General features: G+C 40.5%; 1 protein-coding gene across 1 annotated transcript; it reads left to right on the top strand.

Moving 5' to 3' along the window:
• Positions 1-1,703: 1,703 nt before the first annotated feature.
• Positions 1,704-17,599, top strand: pabpc1b (poly A binding protein, cytoplasmic 1 b). Its single transcript, XM_079878936.1, has 15 exons — positions 1,704-2,480; positions 5,708-5,901; positions 6,033-6,148; positions 8,710-8,849; positions 8,940-9,034; positions 9,142-9,279; positions 10,548-10,643; positions 10,908-11,180; positions 11,270-11,360; positions 11,467-11,577; positions 16,408-16,553; positions 16,638-16,722; positions 16,805-16,935; positions 17,019-17,117; positions 17,213-17,599. Exons 1-14 carry the CDS (start codon positions 2,288-2,290, stop codon positions 17,109-17,111), a joined length of 1,902 nt encoding a protein of 633 aa, XP_079735062.1. The 5' UTR covers positions 1,704-2,287; the 3' UTR covers positions 17,112-17,117; positions 17,213-17,599.
• The last annotated feature ends 403 nt before the right edge of the window (positions 17,600-18,002 follow it).

The raw sequence follows: 18,002 nt of genomic DNA, 5'->3' as shown, positions 1-18,002 counted from the left end.
AAAAGGAATGAGTAATCAGCAGGAAGGGATGGGAGACAGAAACTTCTCTGAGTAATGACAAAGCACACTGTCATGCGAGACAGTACATGTGGATTATTAAACACTTCAGAAGGAAACTTTGATATGAGCACCACCAGAGCCTTTGTAAATGTGAAAGTCGTTTTTAGCAGCATTTACAAAAGCAGCTCACCATATTTAAAAGGACAAAGAACACAATTCAGGTTCAGTTAGGGCAATATGGAAGGATATAAACAACAACATTGTTCATGAAATGATTAAATATATAATTAAAATCAGTTTGTAAATATACAATGAAGTGTGCGGGATACAATGTTGTGGGGGGGGGGGAAATGCTACCAATAACTGCATGTGTGGCTTACGCGGACACTCACTCACTTGATAACAGACAGACAGACACATCTTTACTACCAACATCCAGCATAGACATTTGTTCATGTGGTGTTATAATTAAAAACAGAATGTCTCAGTAGAAAATCCAGATCAGATCAAAGCAGTGCAGCTCAGCACTGCGGATATCTGCACTGTCAGTAGTTCTTCAAGGTCTGTTACTCCCCCTATTGGTGATCTTCAGCACAGTCATCTATTCTACAGGCTGTTAATCAATCCTGTTACAGTAGAACTTACTCATGAACTATGACTGATAACTAAACGAGTAAACAGACTGTGCAAGTAAATAAAAGGCAACACTGATCAAAGACTATATTGCCTCTCCCTTCAGCATCCTGTCCTATTTGATCAAAGCAATTAATATAGTGGTGATAAATAATTGCTTTGATCAAATAGGACAGGATGCTGAAGGGAGAGGCAATATAGTCTTTGATCAGTGTTGCCTTTTATTTACTGGCACAGTTAAGCAAGTAATCAAATGTTAAAAGAATCACTATTATTTTCAAATGTTAAAATAATCATTATTGGGGTTGAAGTGCAATCAGTTATTGTTAAATTACTTTTTGTTAAGTGAGCATTTCTTTGATTTGGCAATTTTATGTCCCAGCTTATATTGTCATTTAACAAACAGACTAACGTAACTAACTTTCAATGTTAACCTAAAAAATAATAAAAAATAAATTAAGAATCAAATAAACTATTTTAATATTTATTATGTATAATTCTTTCAAAATCACAAATACAACAAATTTGTCCCTTATCTTTTTTTCTTTCTTTTTTTTTTTTTTAAAGTTACAGTAGGCTACTTGTTTACCATGCAGAAACAGTGTCATTTTAATGGTTTCATTTCCGGTCAACCAGTAAGTTTTTCAAACGATGCAAATAGAATGGAAATGTTATTTAATTGTGTATAATAGGATACATAAAATGTTAGCTATGGAATTAGTCTTTGCAAGACAACGGAGGCAAATGTGACAATGAAACACTGTGGTGGAAATTTGTATGACTTTTTTTTATGACAAAAATCTCAATGCTTCCTTTGGTCGTTAATGCATAGTATTAACCGTATTAACACAATTTAATATCTAAATAATAAACTATAAATATTTAACGAATTCATTTTCAAATTCTACATTAACTCATTAAAAACTGTAAAAAATGAAATTCAATCATTTATTTTTCCCTTTAACACATTCGTCATTGTCACAGAAGTCAACTATTCTTCGTTCATAAAGCTTATTAGACATTATCTACGGGCTCTGACATCATCCAAACCGGTGAGCGACTGTTGCGTTTTTCTCATGCGCGTGCACGGTGGATGACGTACCCGCGGGTATATATGTGACGGCTCAGTCCGTCCCATTCCTCCCGAAACCCCCGGCTGTCAGTGCTGTGTGAGTGCGTGTGTGCTCCGGAGCTTGCCTCGGCACACATTATATAAAAAATAAAAAAAATACAAAAAAAATTAAAAACTTTTAAAAACCCCAAAAAATCCTCCTTTTTTTCTTTCTTTTTTCTTTCTTTTTTTAATAAATAAAAATTGGTGAAGTGGAAGCCGGAGGCCTTGAAACATCGCAACAACCCTGAAAAGATAACGACAGTCAGTGAGCTCGGCCTAGCGGTTTGCTTGATTCGTTGCATTGGATTTTTTTTTCGCGTTTTAACATTTTTGTTGCCCTTATTATTTGTCATTTTAAACGAAGAACCAAACGCTTAAATCGTTCCAGAAATAATCTTTTAGTCGACGATTTTAAATAGTAAAAATTGGCGTGTTTAGAATAGCTTGACAGCTAACTGTATTCTGACGTAGTTGAGCTCACGCGCTGGTGCCGCGAAACACGTAAATTTCTGCAAGTTCACAACTGCGACCGAAGAGAAAATGAACCCCAGCGCTCCTAGTTACCCCATGGCCTCGCTGTATGTTGGGGACCTGCACCAGGACGTGACTGAAGCCATGCTCTACGAGAAGTTTAGCCCGGCCGGTGCCATCCTCTCCATCCGCGTGTGCAGGGACATGATCACCCGCAGGTCGCTCGGCTATGCCTATGTCAACTTCCAGCAGCCTGCAGACGGTGAGTGTGGCGTAACTGTGTAAAAGATGCCTTTTACGCTAATGACACATTGAAAAATAAAGGCAGGGTTTCATCAATATAATGCATATTCATTGAGAATCTTGTTAGTAGTGACCATATGCAGCACCATATTTTATGAATCTGTGTGTTGTCGGTTGATTATAAAGGGTTTAAGATGAGGGATGCACGCATGCATATACCGCCGCGTGATGTTGCTTGACAGCAGTGACTTGCATGATTGTCATATTTAGGGCGTGGGTGGGGCAGAGTGTGCAGCAAAGATAAAATCCCATCAACTGTCTCGATTGTCAGGAAAGTGTATCGAACGCATTGATTATGCCTGTTTGCTCAAAAGGGCAAAATTTAATGTGGTTATCAGGAAAACTTCAAAATGTAGGGACTAAGCAATGTCCATGTAATGCATTTTTCACTTTTATTCTAGGCCAAATTAGTCTAGTTATTCAGATTGATATTTTTATTGTGGGTTTTTCTTTTTTTTTTTAGAGAGAGTTTTATTTGAGACAAAAATATTCCCTCGTTTTTTGTCAATTTTGATAACTATTGTAAATCTAAGGCAAGACACCACAGACAGGTGAACGTTAAATAGTAGATATGACCATATACTTCCCCAATTGATTAATCAAAAGTACATTTTGACGATTTTATTTCACGTTCACATTTCCAGAACAGGAATCAGAATATTGGATAAAACCAGGTTCAACATTTTTCATTTTGTTGCCATTGGAGTGTGGGTTTTTTTACAGAAGGGATTTTGGATATCTATTTTATCAACCCATAAATCAGAATAAAAAAAAAAAAAACATCTTATTATTGAAATGTCATACAAGTCAGGCAAATGATATATGAACACACCCCTCTGTAAAAACTTTCAGAATATAAATAGGAATAAAACTGGAAAGTTTGCTGAATGTAGTGATGGGAAGTTCGGATAATTTTACTGACTCGGATCTTTGAATCTCGTTCAGCAAAATGAACAAACCTTTTTTTTTTTTAAGTCATTTAGTTAATTTCATAAGTTTACACTTTATGTTAAGGTGTCATTGTTACAGTGTAATTATACATTTAAGTACTGAGTAATAATAATTAACAACATGTACTTACTATAGGGTTAGGGTAGGATTAGGATTTGGTTGAGGTTTAGTTGCATGTAATTATGTATAATTTACTGTTATTACTATGGGAAGTACATGTAACATATGTTACAAGGACACTGTAAAATAAAGTGTTACTGAGTATAATGTTAATCGCCAAATTCCCCACCACATCTACTTAAAGGGGACCTATTATGCTAGATTCACTTTTATAAGGTGTTTGAACACAGATGTGTCCACAGTGTGTGTAAATAACCAGCCTATAATGGTAAAAATCCTCCCAATACTTTTTTTTATAATCCCCATAAATCATTATCAATCTCTCAGAGCAAGCGGTTTCAAATTACTCCTATGTAAGAGTAGGGAAGCCCCGCCCACGACGGGTGACGATCTGCACTAGATCCCGCCCTGAGTGAGAAGCAGCAGTCCCACATTATAACCGTAAACTAAACCATACCTGCTCTATCTCCATGCAGCAAATATTTTCTGTCTCTGTGGGCATCCTAATACAGTTCCCACACGAGCAGCTATACAGCAGTTTATAGATTAACATGACGGTACATGCTAGTCGATGAGATGAATAAACGTAACTCCACAACAACTAAGTTACATACATGTATCCACTAACCATTCAGAAATGTCCATGTACAGTCTAACAGTTGCAGCCTCTTCTTGAGTCTCTCCATCAGCGTCTGACTCTGGTTCTAACATGTAAGGCTGCACTCCGCTACTGGGTATATTGACATTTTGCCTGAGAGAATTTCGGCTGCTATGTTGTTCCAGTATCCGAAGCTCGTGTAAAGGATCGTCCGTCGTCCGAAGGGACGTCTGCATTTAAAGGGACACACACAAAAATGGAGCGTTTACCCTCACGCCCAAGAAGGGGCAACTTTGACAAGCTATAATAAAAAATCTGGGTGGTATTTTGAGCTGAAACCTCACATACACATTCTGAGGACATCAGAGATTTATATTACATCATGTGAAAATGGGCATAATATGTCACCTTTAAGCAAACATTGATCACAATACGATTAAGAAAAAACTATAATGCTGCCAAGGCCTAATTATGAGAAAACCGAAATTATTAATTCATTGCTTATCTGTGTCTTCAGGCTATGCAGTCTGTTAGTTTACCTCACCTCCCGTGTCTTCAGGTCGAGTCGTTCGTTCTTTTCGGTCACGTAACATCCTGATAGGCTGAAGCTATGCAGTCTGCACCCCAAACAGAAATTATAAATTCACCTCTCGAGTCTTCTGGTTCAAGTCATTCGTTCATCACGTGACAGCCACATTTGCTTTAGGCAATGCAGTCTGTCCTGGAAACAGAAATGATTAGTTCGCCTACCGAGTCTTCGAGTTCGAGTCGTTCGTTCTTTTTTCACGTGACCACTTCCCGGCTCAGCATCTTACAACAAATGCATTAGTATTATTGACTGTATGTTTTATTATAGTGGAATAACAAGGCCATTTAATTATCAAAATACATGTGCAATAAAAATTTCACAATAATCATATAACAAGGGGATGTATCATTAGAAAAAGAAAAAAATTACAGCGGATCCAAAAATAGTAAGAGACAAGTCAATAATATGGGATTTTCTTTGCATTATATGCTTTTCTAAAAATTTGAATCCACTGTAAACAAGTATCTTTGCTTTAACAACTTGTTTCCCCCATCATACGGATAAAGTTTAAAGCATTTTCCAACTCTTTTATTACCACATTCAATAGGTTTGAAACCCCCTGCCTTAGCCTTGTGGCTGTCACATGATGAACAAACGACTCAAATCCAAAGACTCAATAGGTGAACTGATCATTTCTGTTTCCGGTACAGACTGCATTGCCTTAGCCTATGGGGCAATCACATGATGAACGAACGACTAGAACCCGAAGATTCGAGAGGTGAACTCTCGAGAGGTTCAGCCCATAGGGTTTTGCGCATGCGTGGTCATCGCAAATTGAACGAATCTGAGACAACTTGTTATTCCTGAGTCATATTAAAGATTCATGATGGACCCATCACTAAATGCTACTGAAGTGGAGATTTCTGGCTGAGTGCAAGAGAAGAAATTCATTTTGATTTAGTGGATTAATAATTGTTTTCGCTTCCAGCTGAACGGGCTTTAGACACAATGAACTTTGACGTCATCAAGGGTAGACCTGTCCGCATCATGTGGTCTCAGCGTGACCCCTCTCTGAGGAAAAGCGGTGTTGGAAACATCTTCATTAAAAACTTGGATAAGTCTATTGATAACAAAGCCCTTTATGACACCTTCTCTGCGTTTGGCAACATCCTGTCATGCAAGGTAAGGCACATACATGCTCTTGAAAGTGCTTTGCAGTGATTTGATTATGTGAATGTTATAATTTTTGTGCATGACTCATGCTTCTGTTGGTCAGTGGGTGCATGATTTTATGCCTGATATCCTTTCTTAAGGTGGTTTGTGATGAGAATGGCTCAAAGGGCTACGGCTTTGTGCACTTTGAGACCCAGGAGGCTGCTGAAAGAGCCATTGAGAAAATGAACGGCATGTTGCTGAATGACAGAAAAGTGTAAGTGAGATTTTGGTGTTTTCCCAAACTTAAGCATTAGGGTGAAGGAAAATTGCTAAAGGAACCTGCCAACTAATGTGGAAAGTGACTTGATTGATTAGCAGACTTGACTTGGATTTGAAGTGTGTGTGGAAGGATTGGACCAAGTGCCATGAAAGAATTTTTACAATATATTTTTGCCAATATAAAATATGGTTACAGTTACAGTTACATTGTACTTATTCAAATAAGTACTGAGTAATATTAAAGGACAAGTTCGGTATTTTACACTTAAAGCCCTGTTTACAGATAGTTTCTGATGAAATAGAACGGTTAAGATTAAAATTTGGACACATGCTGCTGTCCCGAGAATTTTAGGTTTCTTTCGCTTTCCCCCCCACCTCCAGAATGGCTGCATATGTGCACTGGAACAATCCTTCCTAAAACGCATTAAACTTTCGTTTACAAAGACGTGAAACTCACCGAGTGGTCAGGGGTGTCCACTGATATGCTCACACAAAAATCGCTGCAAAAGATGCTTTCCAACAGGTGTTTTACCATTCGTTGTAAAACTGTGAACCTATTTTTCAAAACGCCTCACACCCGTACATTCTTCCGTTGAGAGCTTGAATAATAGACACTCCAGTCCAGTTTCCGGCGGCGGAGTAATACAGTACCTCACAGCACATCCAATACAAGTCAATGGAGTTGGACAAAAACTACTATAAAACTACGAAAGCATCTTTTGCAGCGATTTTTGTGTATATATCAGTGAACACCCCTGACCACTCGGTGAGTTTCACATCGTCTTTGTAAACGAAAGTTTAATGCGTTTTAGGAAGGAGTGTTCGAGTGCACATATGCAGCCATTCTAGAGGTGGGGGGGGAAGCGAAAGAAACCTAAAATTCTCGGGACAGCAGCATGTGTCCAAATTTTAATCTTAACCGTTCTATTTCATCAGAAACGATCTGTAAACAGGGCTTTAAGTGTAAAATACCGAACTTGTCCTTTAATTATCTACATGAACTTACTATAGAGTTGCGGTTAGGGATTAGTTACTTGTAATTATGCATAATCTACAGTATTACTATAGTAAGTACATGTAGTAACATGTAAGTAAATGACATTATAAAAAGGCTTACCTAAAATATTATTTGCTGGTGATATAAAATTAAGCAACATTCTGAAAAATGTTAATTTTAGATTATATTTTAGATTGTCTATTAATTTGCATTGCAAAAATTGCTTTAGAGTATTGGTGCATTATCACAGACATATAAAATCTGGTTGCATCCGAATATGCCTACATCCCCAAGCGGTTTGAGCTGTGTGAGCTGAAGCTGAACAATGAATGAACACCGACAAACCGAAGCACTTTCCTAGTGGGTTAATAAACTCAAACAAATGTATATGAGATAACACAGTACAGCTTTTATATTTATTCACAAAATTACATGAACCTGAACTAAGTTATTGTCTAGTCAGAATGCATAACTCCCGACTGTGCGCTTTTTCTGTAACATGCGCTTAAGCACAAAGAATTCACAACACTAGTGTTACAATAGTGTTCTCATTATAATGTCATGTATATGAAAGTTTGCTGCTGCATTTAACTGTATTTTCTAATAACTGTTCTTCGTTTTGGATGGCATGCTGTCCCAACGCTAACTAATCAGACCTTAAGGTACCGCCCATAATACCAGAACCAGTCACATGATCATTTTCACGATTTATTGTCCCTGTCACTTTCGAGTACTTGAATAGTAGTGCCCATCCCTAATTACGAAGATATACACCGATCAGGCATAACATTATGACCACTGACAGGTGAAGTGAATAACACTGATTATCTCTTCATCATGACACCTGTTAGTGGGTGGCATATATAAGGCAGCAAGTGAACATTTTGCCCTTAAAGTTGATGTGTTAGAAGCAGGAAAAATGGTAAGGGGCTGCATAGCCGCAGACCAGTCAGTGTGCCCATGCTGACCCCTGTCCACCACTGAAATCGCCAACCATCAGAACTGGACCATGGAGCAATGGAAGAAGGAGGCCTGATTTGATGAATCACGTTTTCTTTTACATCACGTGGATGGCCAGTTGTGTGTGCGTCGCTTACCTGGGGGACACATGGCACCAGGACGCACAATGGGAAGAAGGCAAGCCGGCAGAGGCAGTGTGATGCTTTGGGCAATGTTCTGCTGGGACCCCTGGGGTCCTGCCATCCATGTAGATGTTACTTTGTCACGTACCACCAAGTCCGATCCGTGGAGGCCCCACCTTGCAACTTAACAGACTTAAAGGATCTGCTGCTAACAACTTGGTGCCAGACACCACAGCACACCTTCAGGGGTCTAGTGGAGTCCATGCCTCGACGGGTCAGGGCTGTTTTGGTAGCAAAAGAGGGACCAACGCAATATTAGAAAGGTGGACATAATGTTATGCCTGATCGGTGTATATTGTATATTGTTGAAAAGGATGCTAAATGTGTAGATGAATTTTAAGTTCCATTTCTCAGCCCCTTGAAATAACTGTTGAGATTAACTACAACCTCGTATTGATCGCTCCTCTTTGCCATCAGGTTTGTAGGGCGCTTCAAATCTCGCAAGGAGAGGGAGGCTGAGCTCGGTGCAAGAGCCAAAGAATTTACCAATGTGTACATTAAAAATTTTGGGGAAGATATGGATGATGACAAGCTCAAGGACGTCTTCAGCAAATATGGTAATTTTTTTTAAACTATACAAAACCACTAAAACTACAATTTCTCTCTTGGTTTATACATTTCAAAAACATTTTTTCTGATTTGGTAAGGTAATTCTATGAGCATCCGTGTCATGACTGATGAAAATGGGAAGTCCAGAGGCTTTGGATTTGTGAGTTTTGAGAGGCACGAGGATGCGCAGAGGGTCAGTTCAGCTTTAAATGTGGTCAAACTAACGTACTTGACTTCCTGGAGTAAATGTAACCATAGGATGAACGGGTACCAAAAAACGGTTTTGATCTCTTGGAACAGGCTGTGGATGAGATGAATGGCAAAGAACTGAACGGAAAGCTCATCTATGTGGGTCGCGCTCAGAAAAAAGTGGAGCGCCAAACTGAGCTCAAGCGCAAATTTGAGCAGATGAAGCAAGACCGTATGACTCGCTACCAGGTCAGTAAAGTTGAACTGACTTCTGCAGCCATGTCAAATTCTGTGTTTCCTTTTCAGTGGACCGCACTGGCCAAAATGGCTGCAACAGTGACTTTTTAGTCCATGGGCCATGTTCTTTTATAGTGGATACTGGGGACATAAGTGGCTATGTACAATAGTTTCTTATTTATGGACCTAAATTAGGCTGTGTAACTGCATTTGGTTTGCTTAATTGTATTTACAGGGTTCATACAGAGTTTTGAAAGTTTGGAAAATGTTTGATTTTAACAGTTATGTTTTAAGATTTGAAATGTCTTTGCATTTTGAATATCATCCTTAAAAATGTTCGATTTTTTTTCTTAGAATATCTCTAAAAAAAGAAAAATAACCTTTAAGAAATAGAAGAATGACTCGAGAAAAAGAAAAATAACCTTTACGATAGATTGGCACCTGGAAATTGCATTCGGGTATCCTGTCTTCATCAACGGTTCAAAGCAAGTCCGAGCTCTTCATGAGACCATATAAATGAGAGCTGCTGAAAGAGATGTATGGAATGTCTATGTCTGCATAGTGCAAAAAGGAGACACTGAAACATAGTTTTTATTAATACTTGAAATGATTCCTAATATAGGCTGATTTTTTATTGGAAATATAGTCTTATTATTAGGGGTGTGAATCTTCACTGGTCTCATGATTCAATTTGATTACAATTATCATGTCTTCGATTCGATATTGCGATGTGTTGCATCCTTAATATTCTATATTATTGTACATGGCTACATTTTTGTCAATGAATACAAGCAGTCAGATACATGAACTCCCTTTTTGTTTGATCTTCTCCAAGAAAGTACACTTCCTGAATGTAGCAAACATCAAACAAAACTTAAGTCTGAATCGTAATCGAACCGTGAGGGAAGTGAAGATTCACACCTCTAGAAATTAGTGATAACTTTCTTCATATTTGTTTGCTCTGTGTTGTTGATTTTTTACTTCTTTGGAAAGGTAAAAATCGTTGGAAACGCTTTTCCTGTTGCTGTTGGAGCAAATGGAAATGTATATTTGCTATAGTCTCCCATTTATATAGCAGTTAATCCTACTGTAGTTTGGTTCTCAGCTGTTTTGCAATATAGGCTGATGTACAATTAATTATTCACTGAACCCTTGAAAAGCACCACTGCCACTGCTTGAAAGTGCTTGAATTTCACTCTTAAATATCTGTACGGACCTTGTAATAGTTTATTAAATCTAGTGCATTGTTAAATCTTCATCGTCATTTGCTCTCTTTACAGGGTGTCAATCTCTATGTTAAGAACTTGGATGATGGTATTGATGATGAGCGTCTTCGTAAAGAGTTTGCTCCCTTTGGAACAATCACCAGTGCTAAGGTATGATTTTGAGCCATCACTGGTCATCACTGTCCTAGTTGTGTGTGTGTGTGTGTGTGTGTGTGTGTGTGTGTGTGTGTTACAGAACATGCATATTCTATGATATCTAAATGCACACAATGGAGGTCTTAAAAAATGGTGTTTCATTCTGAAAAAGTTACATTACTTAAGTAAAATGGGTTGCAAATGCCATTTCATGTTAACATTTAAGTTGTATGTTGCCTTTTGGGCAAAAATTGAAGTCTTCTCCCTCTTCTGTCCCAGGTCATGATGGACGGTGGTCGCAGTAAAGGCTTTGGTTTTGTCTGTTTCTCTTCTCCTGAGGAAGCCACTAAAGCAGTGACTGAGATGAATGGCCGTATTGTGGCCACTAAGCCATTATATGTGGCTCTTGCACAGCGCAAAGAGGAACGGCAGGCCCATCTCACCAACCAGTACATGCAGAGGATGGCCAGTGTCCGTGCAGTGCCAAACCCAGTTATCAACCCCTACCAACCTGCACCTCCATCAGGATACTTCATGGCTGCCATTCCGCAGGTAAACACAGTCACTTAGTTGGTTGTCATGTTGCTTAGATTAGTATTACTACTTATTTCTACTCCATTAATAATTTTCTTGTATCACAGGCCCAGAACAGAGCTGCATATTACCCTACCAGTCAGCTCGCACAGCTCAGACCTAGTCCCCGCTGGGCCACACAGGGTGTCCGTCCTCAGCGTAAGTCGACTTCTTATCCCAGAATCCTGCAGTAATAAATGAATCAACATGTCACTAATCCATGAAATATTGATTCATACTAATGGACATTCAACATTTTCTACAGACTTCCAAAACATGCCAGGCACAATGCGCCCATCTGCCCCCAGACCTCAGACTTTCAGCACCATGCGTCCTGCATCACAGGTGCCCCGCATGATGTCAACTCAGCGTGTTGGTGAGTCTAAAGAATGTTAAAAACGTAATATTCTCATTTTCCACTAGATATTTTCGTCTTCATCTCATCAGCAATTTCGATTTTGGCACTATGTGCATCAGCTGACCACTAAGGAGCGATGCTGAGCAGACCTAGAATGTACAGTGACGTGACATAACTGCCAGATTCAAACTGTACTTTCCCGCTATAGCTGGTGCTGAGCCAGAGATGGACGCACTCAGCGCTTGTCATATATTACAATTAGTATTTTCAACCACATAATGTTTGTTTTAGGTTTCAGACATTTAAATATACATAAGTACTAGCAGAACAATACATTTATAGTTTGTAAAATACACACTGGTGGATATGGAAGCAGCAATAACAATCCATTCAAATATAATTTGACAACGTATTTTATTCATATCAGATACACAGTGTATGTAACTATATAGTTTACTCTATTCTTCTCCCAGTTCACCAGCCACTTACTTGCATGTATTTCGAGAGAAACTGATGAATTCATGTGCTGTAAATCCGACTGACAGGACTGTGGCACAAACAAACACGGCGGCGCCCATCTCACGTTACAGATCAAGATCATTTATAAAGCTTTTTAAACGACAAAATGCACTCGCTTTGCACATATTTGAGAATCAGAATATAAGATAGTTGATGACATGGTAAGCAAGTTTGTGAATATTTTGAATAAAAAAGGAAAAACGAAATAAAAGCGATACATCTGTCACACAGTGCTATATTGGCTGTGGTGAGTCACGTGACAAGCATGATGCGTCGCCATGGAAACAATCATGGGAAATGTTCTAAAATAACGGTTGCCTTAAAAAAAACTCACTCTGGGGGATGAATTAGAATATTTTTAAACTTGCGCGTGAAAGGGTTAAGATGTTTTTTTGCGGGCAGGCGATCACAATGCTGGCTCAACACCGTGATGTCTGTCAGCCATCGGCCCCAACCCTATCTGAGAGTTGGGAGTGTGTAAATGTACGTTTTTGACCAACTTTTTCCACTTTTGATGTTATTTCTAGCGAGAAATTACTATTGTAGTAATTTGCTTGGTTATCACCAAAGCTCACTTTATTTTGTTGTAGATCATTAAACCATTACACTGTCTCTGAAGCCTGTCCGAAATCAGCTTCATGACGTACCTTCATGCCACGCTGCCTGCAAAGTCATTGCCTGATAGTTTTACTTGATTGGCTGGATCAGGTCCATTTAATTAGGGTTGAAGCTAAGCTCCAGGAACTGAGTTTTGCATTAGATCTAACCCTAATCAAAAATGCCTAAATCTAAGGTTTTTGGTTGAATTCAAGTCAGACGGACAAAACTCGGTGCAAACTCTTGGCCGCAATGTCGCGATAAGAGTGGATTCTCCCCGGTCATAAACCACCAGCTCAGGTGAGCCTTCCATTTCTTCCCGATCTCCATACTGAGATCGAGAGGACATGGAAGAATCCATATTCTGCCTGTATCCACCAACATCCGCGGGCTAGTCTCGCTGATGTTGAGGCGATAGGAGAGCGGACATCGACTCTGAGAGCTCCAACCCTGCCAGTTTGAATGGCAGAGCATACACGCCAGCGGGTCAGGCCGGTGCTGCCTAGCACACCATGGCGGTGTTGCAGGTATACCAGGCCGATCTGCTGGGGGATCTCGACCAGGGGGTAGGGCCCCTGAGGCGGTTACTGAGCTGCGCCACACCACAGATCTAGCTCTCCGGGCCACCAAACAGACTGCTGCCGCTATTTGGCCGGTCGATGGCGGTGATAGTGGCCACGGGGAGACATCTGTGGTTGAACCTGGCCGACATTGGGGAGAAAGAGAAAGGCTTTCTCCTCGATTCTCCGGTTTTGCCCCCTGAGCGTTTCTGCACCTCTGTGGAGGCGGTGGTTGGAAAGTTCAGAGAGGCGAAGGCGCGCTCAGCTGCATTTAGGACCATGTCTACCACTGAGATACGTATCCACGCCCAAACAGACGGGAAGGCCTGGCCCATCACGGGTCCAAGGACCGTAGACAGGGCCAGAGAGCCAGTGTCGATCGGCAGTATGAATCTGACTGACAAACAGTGGTGTTGATGGTCAGGTGTTGACCTTAGCAAGGCCTCCCTGACCCTTAGCCCCATCATCTGATGCTCGACAGTTAATTCGCTGGCCAATCAGACAATTGGCTTCAGTGGGCCTCTCTGGAGGCTAGCCCCGATTATGATCAGTCGAATAGTATTGACCACTGTCAGGCGGTTGGCCTTATCAGGCCACCATGTAGCTTGTTCCCCAACCTTACGGCCATGGCAGTCAGTTTCTTACCTAAAAAAAACTTTCTGTTGACTGGCTTTAATAGGCCGCTCCAAGACTGTGCCCCAAGACTGGCAGGACTTAGCAGGCCGCCCTGGGACTGACACCCGGAATCAGGGTTCATAGCAATAATCAGTTTAGGTAGTAGGCCTCATCAGGCCTCTCTCACAGCTAGCTTTACTGGCTGCCAGGTAGTAGGCCTCACTAGGCCTCCCTAAAGGTGAGTTCCCAAATATGGGTACTAGGTAGCCAGCCCTCTGGTTATCAAGTAGTAGGCCTCACCAGGCCTCCTTGTAACTGGTCTGCCAGCGACGCTGGGTTCTGGCAGCTAGTGGCCGCTGGCAATCAGTTCAGCTGGCCTTAGCAGGCAGCTTCTGAAGGCGAGCTTGTGCCCTAGCATGACTAGTGATAATTTTTTCTGCTACTGGTTCCCTCCCAGAACCTATTTTATCTAGCCTACTGCCTGGTTTGCCTACCATCAAACCCTCACTGAGGGTCACTATGAGTACTCAGCCTCCTGAGTCTGGTCAGACGGTAGTAGGCCTCTCGTGAGGCCTCCCAGTTAGATCAGCCCTTAGGCCTTTTCAGGCCTCCTCAGTGTTTTGAAACACAAATGCTGGGTAGATCCGTGGATCGTGGATCCCCTCGCTAGCAAGGGTTGTAAGCACTATGCAGAATCATGTTCTCCGTCATGTAGCCCGTCTCTGAGATCTGGGTTGAGTGGTTCACTGTCAGCTTCGCAGTCCCTCGGGTTGGATGCCTTACCTAAAGGCAAGTGTCCAGAGGCTCTGTCTTTGGACAGACAGGAAGTTGGCCAGACTGAAGTGTCCAATGTAAGTGACACCAGGTCAGGCCTTCCTGGTGGCATTTCGGGTATGTTCCCCTGAATTGTGATTGGCTGGGGCTCCTTCGGGTTCCCTAGCCACATTCCCTAGAAGGGACCCCTTCTAAATTTGAAGCTGTGGTCCTAGGCCCTTGAGCAGGCCTAGGTAGGCCTTTCATTAAACAATGTTTATGTAGGTTTTCCTGTGGAACGTATAGATTGGCCTATGACCGTAGGGAATGCCGTCACTGACAGCCCAGTATGACCTGAGGGTGAGTGGTTCTGGCATTTCATTTGAATTTGCTGGTTTTGACAGTTGTCACTGCCAATGGGTATGCACTCCCCTAAGCATGGTTGCGTTGGTATATCGTTTCCCTTAGCGTCAATCAACGCAGTGTGAGTTCCCTTTCAAAAGGGAATGTCTAGGTTACGACTGTAACCTCTGTTCCCTAAGAACAGGTAACGAGACACTGCGTCTTTTCGCCATGCCTCGGGGCCTGCCTACCAAACAGCCCCTTCAGACGAAAAGGTGATTATCATGTTTGCAAGGTGCCCTTATATACTCCCAGGTCGCACGTTAATGATTCATGGGCTGTCGCCGGTCAATAGGATTGCCGTGATTTGATTGTGATTTCAGACACCTGTCACGCCTGAGTGCCAAACGACGCAGTGTCTCATTCCCTGTTCTTAGGGAACAGAGGTTACAGTCATAACCTAGACGTTTGTTATTGTATTTGTTAATCTTTGTTAACGTTAGTTAATAAAAATACAGCTGTTCATTGTTAGTTCATGTTAGTTCACAGTGCATTAACTAATGTTAACAAGATTTTAATAAAGTATTAGTAACAAAGACATTAACAAAGATTAATAAATGCTGTATACGTGCAGTTCATTATTAGTTCATGTTAAATAATGTAGTTAACTAATGTTAACTAATGAACCTTATTGTAAAGTATTGCCATATATTTTACATATAAAAATTCATATATCTATACATATATATATATATATATATACAGTGCTATGCATAAGTTTAGACACCCATGCTAAAGTTGACTAAAAAGAGGAATAAAAAATCATCTTTTGGAAATTGAACTTAATGCCTTAATTAAAAAAATTAGGAAAAATCCAACCTTTAAGGACACCAATTTTCTTTGTGAATGAATAATGTATCGTAAATAAATAAATGTTCTTCCTTAAAATACAGGGTGCATAAGTTTGGACACCCCTATGTTAAATTCCCATAGAGGCAGGCAGATTTTTATTTTTAAAGGCCAGTTACTTCGTGGATCCAGGATACTATGCATCCTGATAAAGTTCCCTCGGCCTTTGGAATTAAAATAGCCCCACATCATCACATTGCCTTCACCATACCTAGAGATTGGCATGGTTTTATTTCAGTTAGCCTAATAGCTGGTTTGATTTGCATTGAGAGATGATCTTATGGAAAGTACTCCATGCCAAAATTGGTGTCCTTAAAGGTTGGATTTTTCCTATTTTTTTTAATTAAGGCATTAAGTTCAATTTCCAAAAGATGATTTTTTATTCCTCTTTTTAGTCAACTTTAGCATGGGTGTCTAAACTTATGCATAGCACTGTATATACATTCATATATCCATTTCAGTTTTTTTTAAGTTTCATAAATGTGCACTCTTTTAAGTAGACATAAGTTGAGATGAATTGAATTAAACCCATTTAATTTCACTGCTCTCTCAGCTGCTCAGACTATGGGTCCACGGCCCTCCACTGCAGCGGCTGCAGCTTCTGCCCCTCAAGTTCGCGGCGTGCCTCAGTACAAATATGCACCCAGTGTCCGCAACCCTCAGCACATGAACACACAGCCTCAGGTTACTATGCAGCAGGTAAGACTCTGCGCAACATGTATCCCCTCACATCTGAAAGATGCGATTTTTGAGTTTAATCTTCTGATTGACTCTCTTGGTTAGCCTGCTGTACATGTGCAAGGACAGGAACCGCTGACAGCCTCCATGCTCGCCGCTGCTCCTCCACAGGAACAGAAGCAGATGCTGGGTAAAGATCGTGAAGTTGTCTGATTATTTGTTCCTCCCACCACACTATAAAAGGAGGTTAATGCTTAATTTTCCTCTCGCAGGTGAGCGTCTCTTCCCACTTATCCAGAATATGCATCCCAGCCTGGCTGGCAAGATCACTGGAATGCTGCTGGAAATCGATAACTCTGAGCTTCTCCACATGCTGGAGTCTCCGGAGTCTCTGCGCTCCAAGGTTGGAGGGTTTCTGAATAGTTGTTTTTGTATGGAAACTGTATGGAATGAAGTGTTTGAATGCATAAATGTTTTGTTTGACAGGTTGACGAGGCGGTGGCCGTACTTCAGGCTCACCAGGCTAAAGAAGCCGCTCAAAAAACCGTGACCAACTCTACTGGCGTGCCAAGCGTTTAAGCCAAGGTAACATTCCTTTTGTTATTGTCTGTGTTTTTCTCCACTCACATCAAATGTTCAGTCTGTTGGAGAAATGAGGTCATGATGTCTGTGTTTTACAGGGGTGTGCCACCTTGAATCTTCACAGAGAGGGGAAAAAGTAAACGTCGGAAAAGAACCTAAAACACAGAAAACATCGCAAAACATCTAAAACCATATTTAAAAAAGAAACTAGAAAGAGCCAGGTCTAGAGACAAGCATTCTAGGCCTAGTTAAGGTATTTAAAAAATGAATAAAAAAGGAAAAACAGACAAAAATTATGTTGGGGGTTTAAAAAAAAATCCACAGTTTAGGGAGTAAACAGCCGTAAAGCATTCCTGCCTTGTTTTATTTCTTTTAAAGCCTGGCTATGCCATATTCTTATAAGGGAGGTGAGAACTGGCAGAACCAGCAATGTGATGTTATCTTAAATTGACAAAATGCTTGCTCAAATAAAAATCATTAAAATGTGTGTGTATTCATTTGTCCACAGAATATTTGGGATGCCAAAACCATGTTTTAAGTTTGTCTTTATGAACAAGACTGAAGGGTTAGATTCAGTATTGTAACACTGCATTTTTCAGGCGCTGTGTGTGATTGTTGGATAGAACAAGAGATGGGAGAGCTGGAATGAAAGAGGAAGATGAGTGCCAGACAGTGAGTATAACTACACAAAAAAGGACAAATCTGCATTGCTGATGAGAAATTTAATATGAGCAAAGATCTGAGAAGTGGCTTTTTTTTTTTATTGGGATATGTATAAATGAATGGGATGTTGGGATCCTTTTAATGAGCAGAACTCTTATTCTACAGTTCTGTTGGTATCTCAAGTAGTGTATGTACCATTACAATTATGTCTATTTTTAGTTATTT

The sequence above is a fragment of the Squalius cephalus genome, assembly GCF_949319135.1.
Source record: "Squalius cephalus genome assembly, chromosome: 8".
NCBI classification, from domain to species: Eukaryota; Metazoa; Chordata; class Actinopteri; order Cypriniformes; family Leuciscidae; genus Squalius; species Squalius cephalus.
The sequence above is the reverse complement of the archived record's forward strand: the minus strand, read 5'-3'. Positions and strand labels throughout refer to the sequence as shown.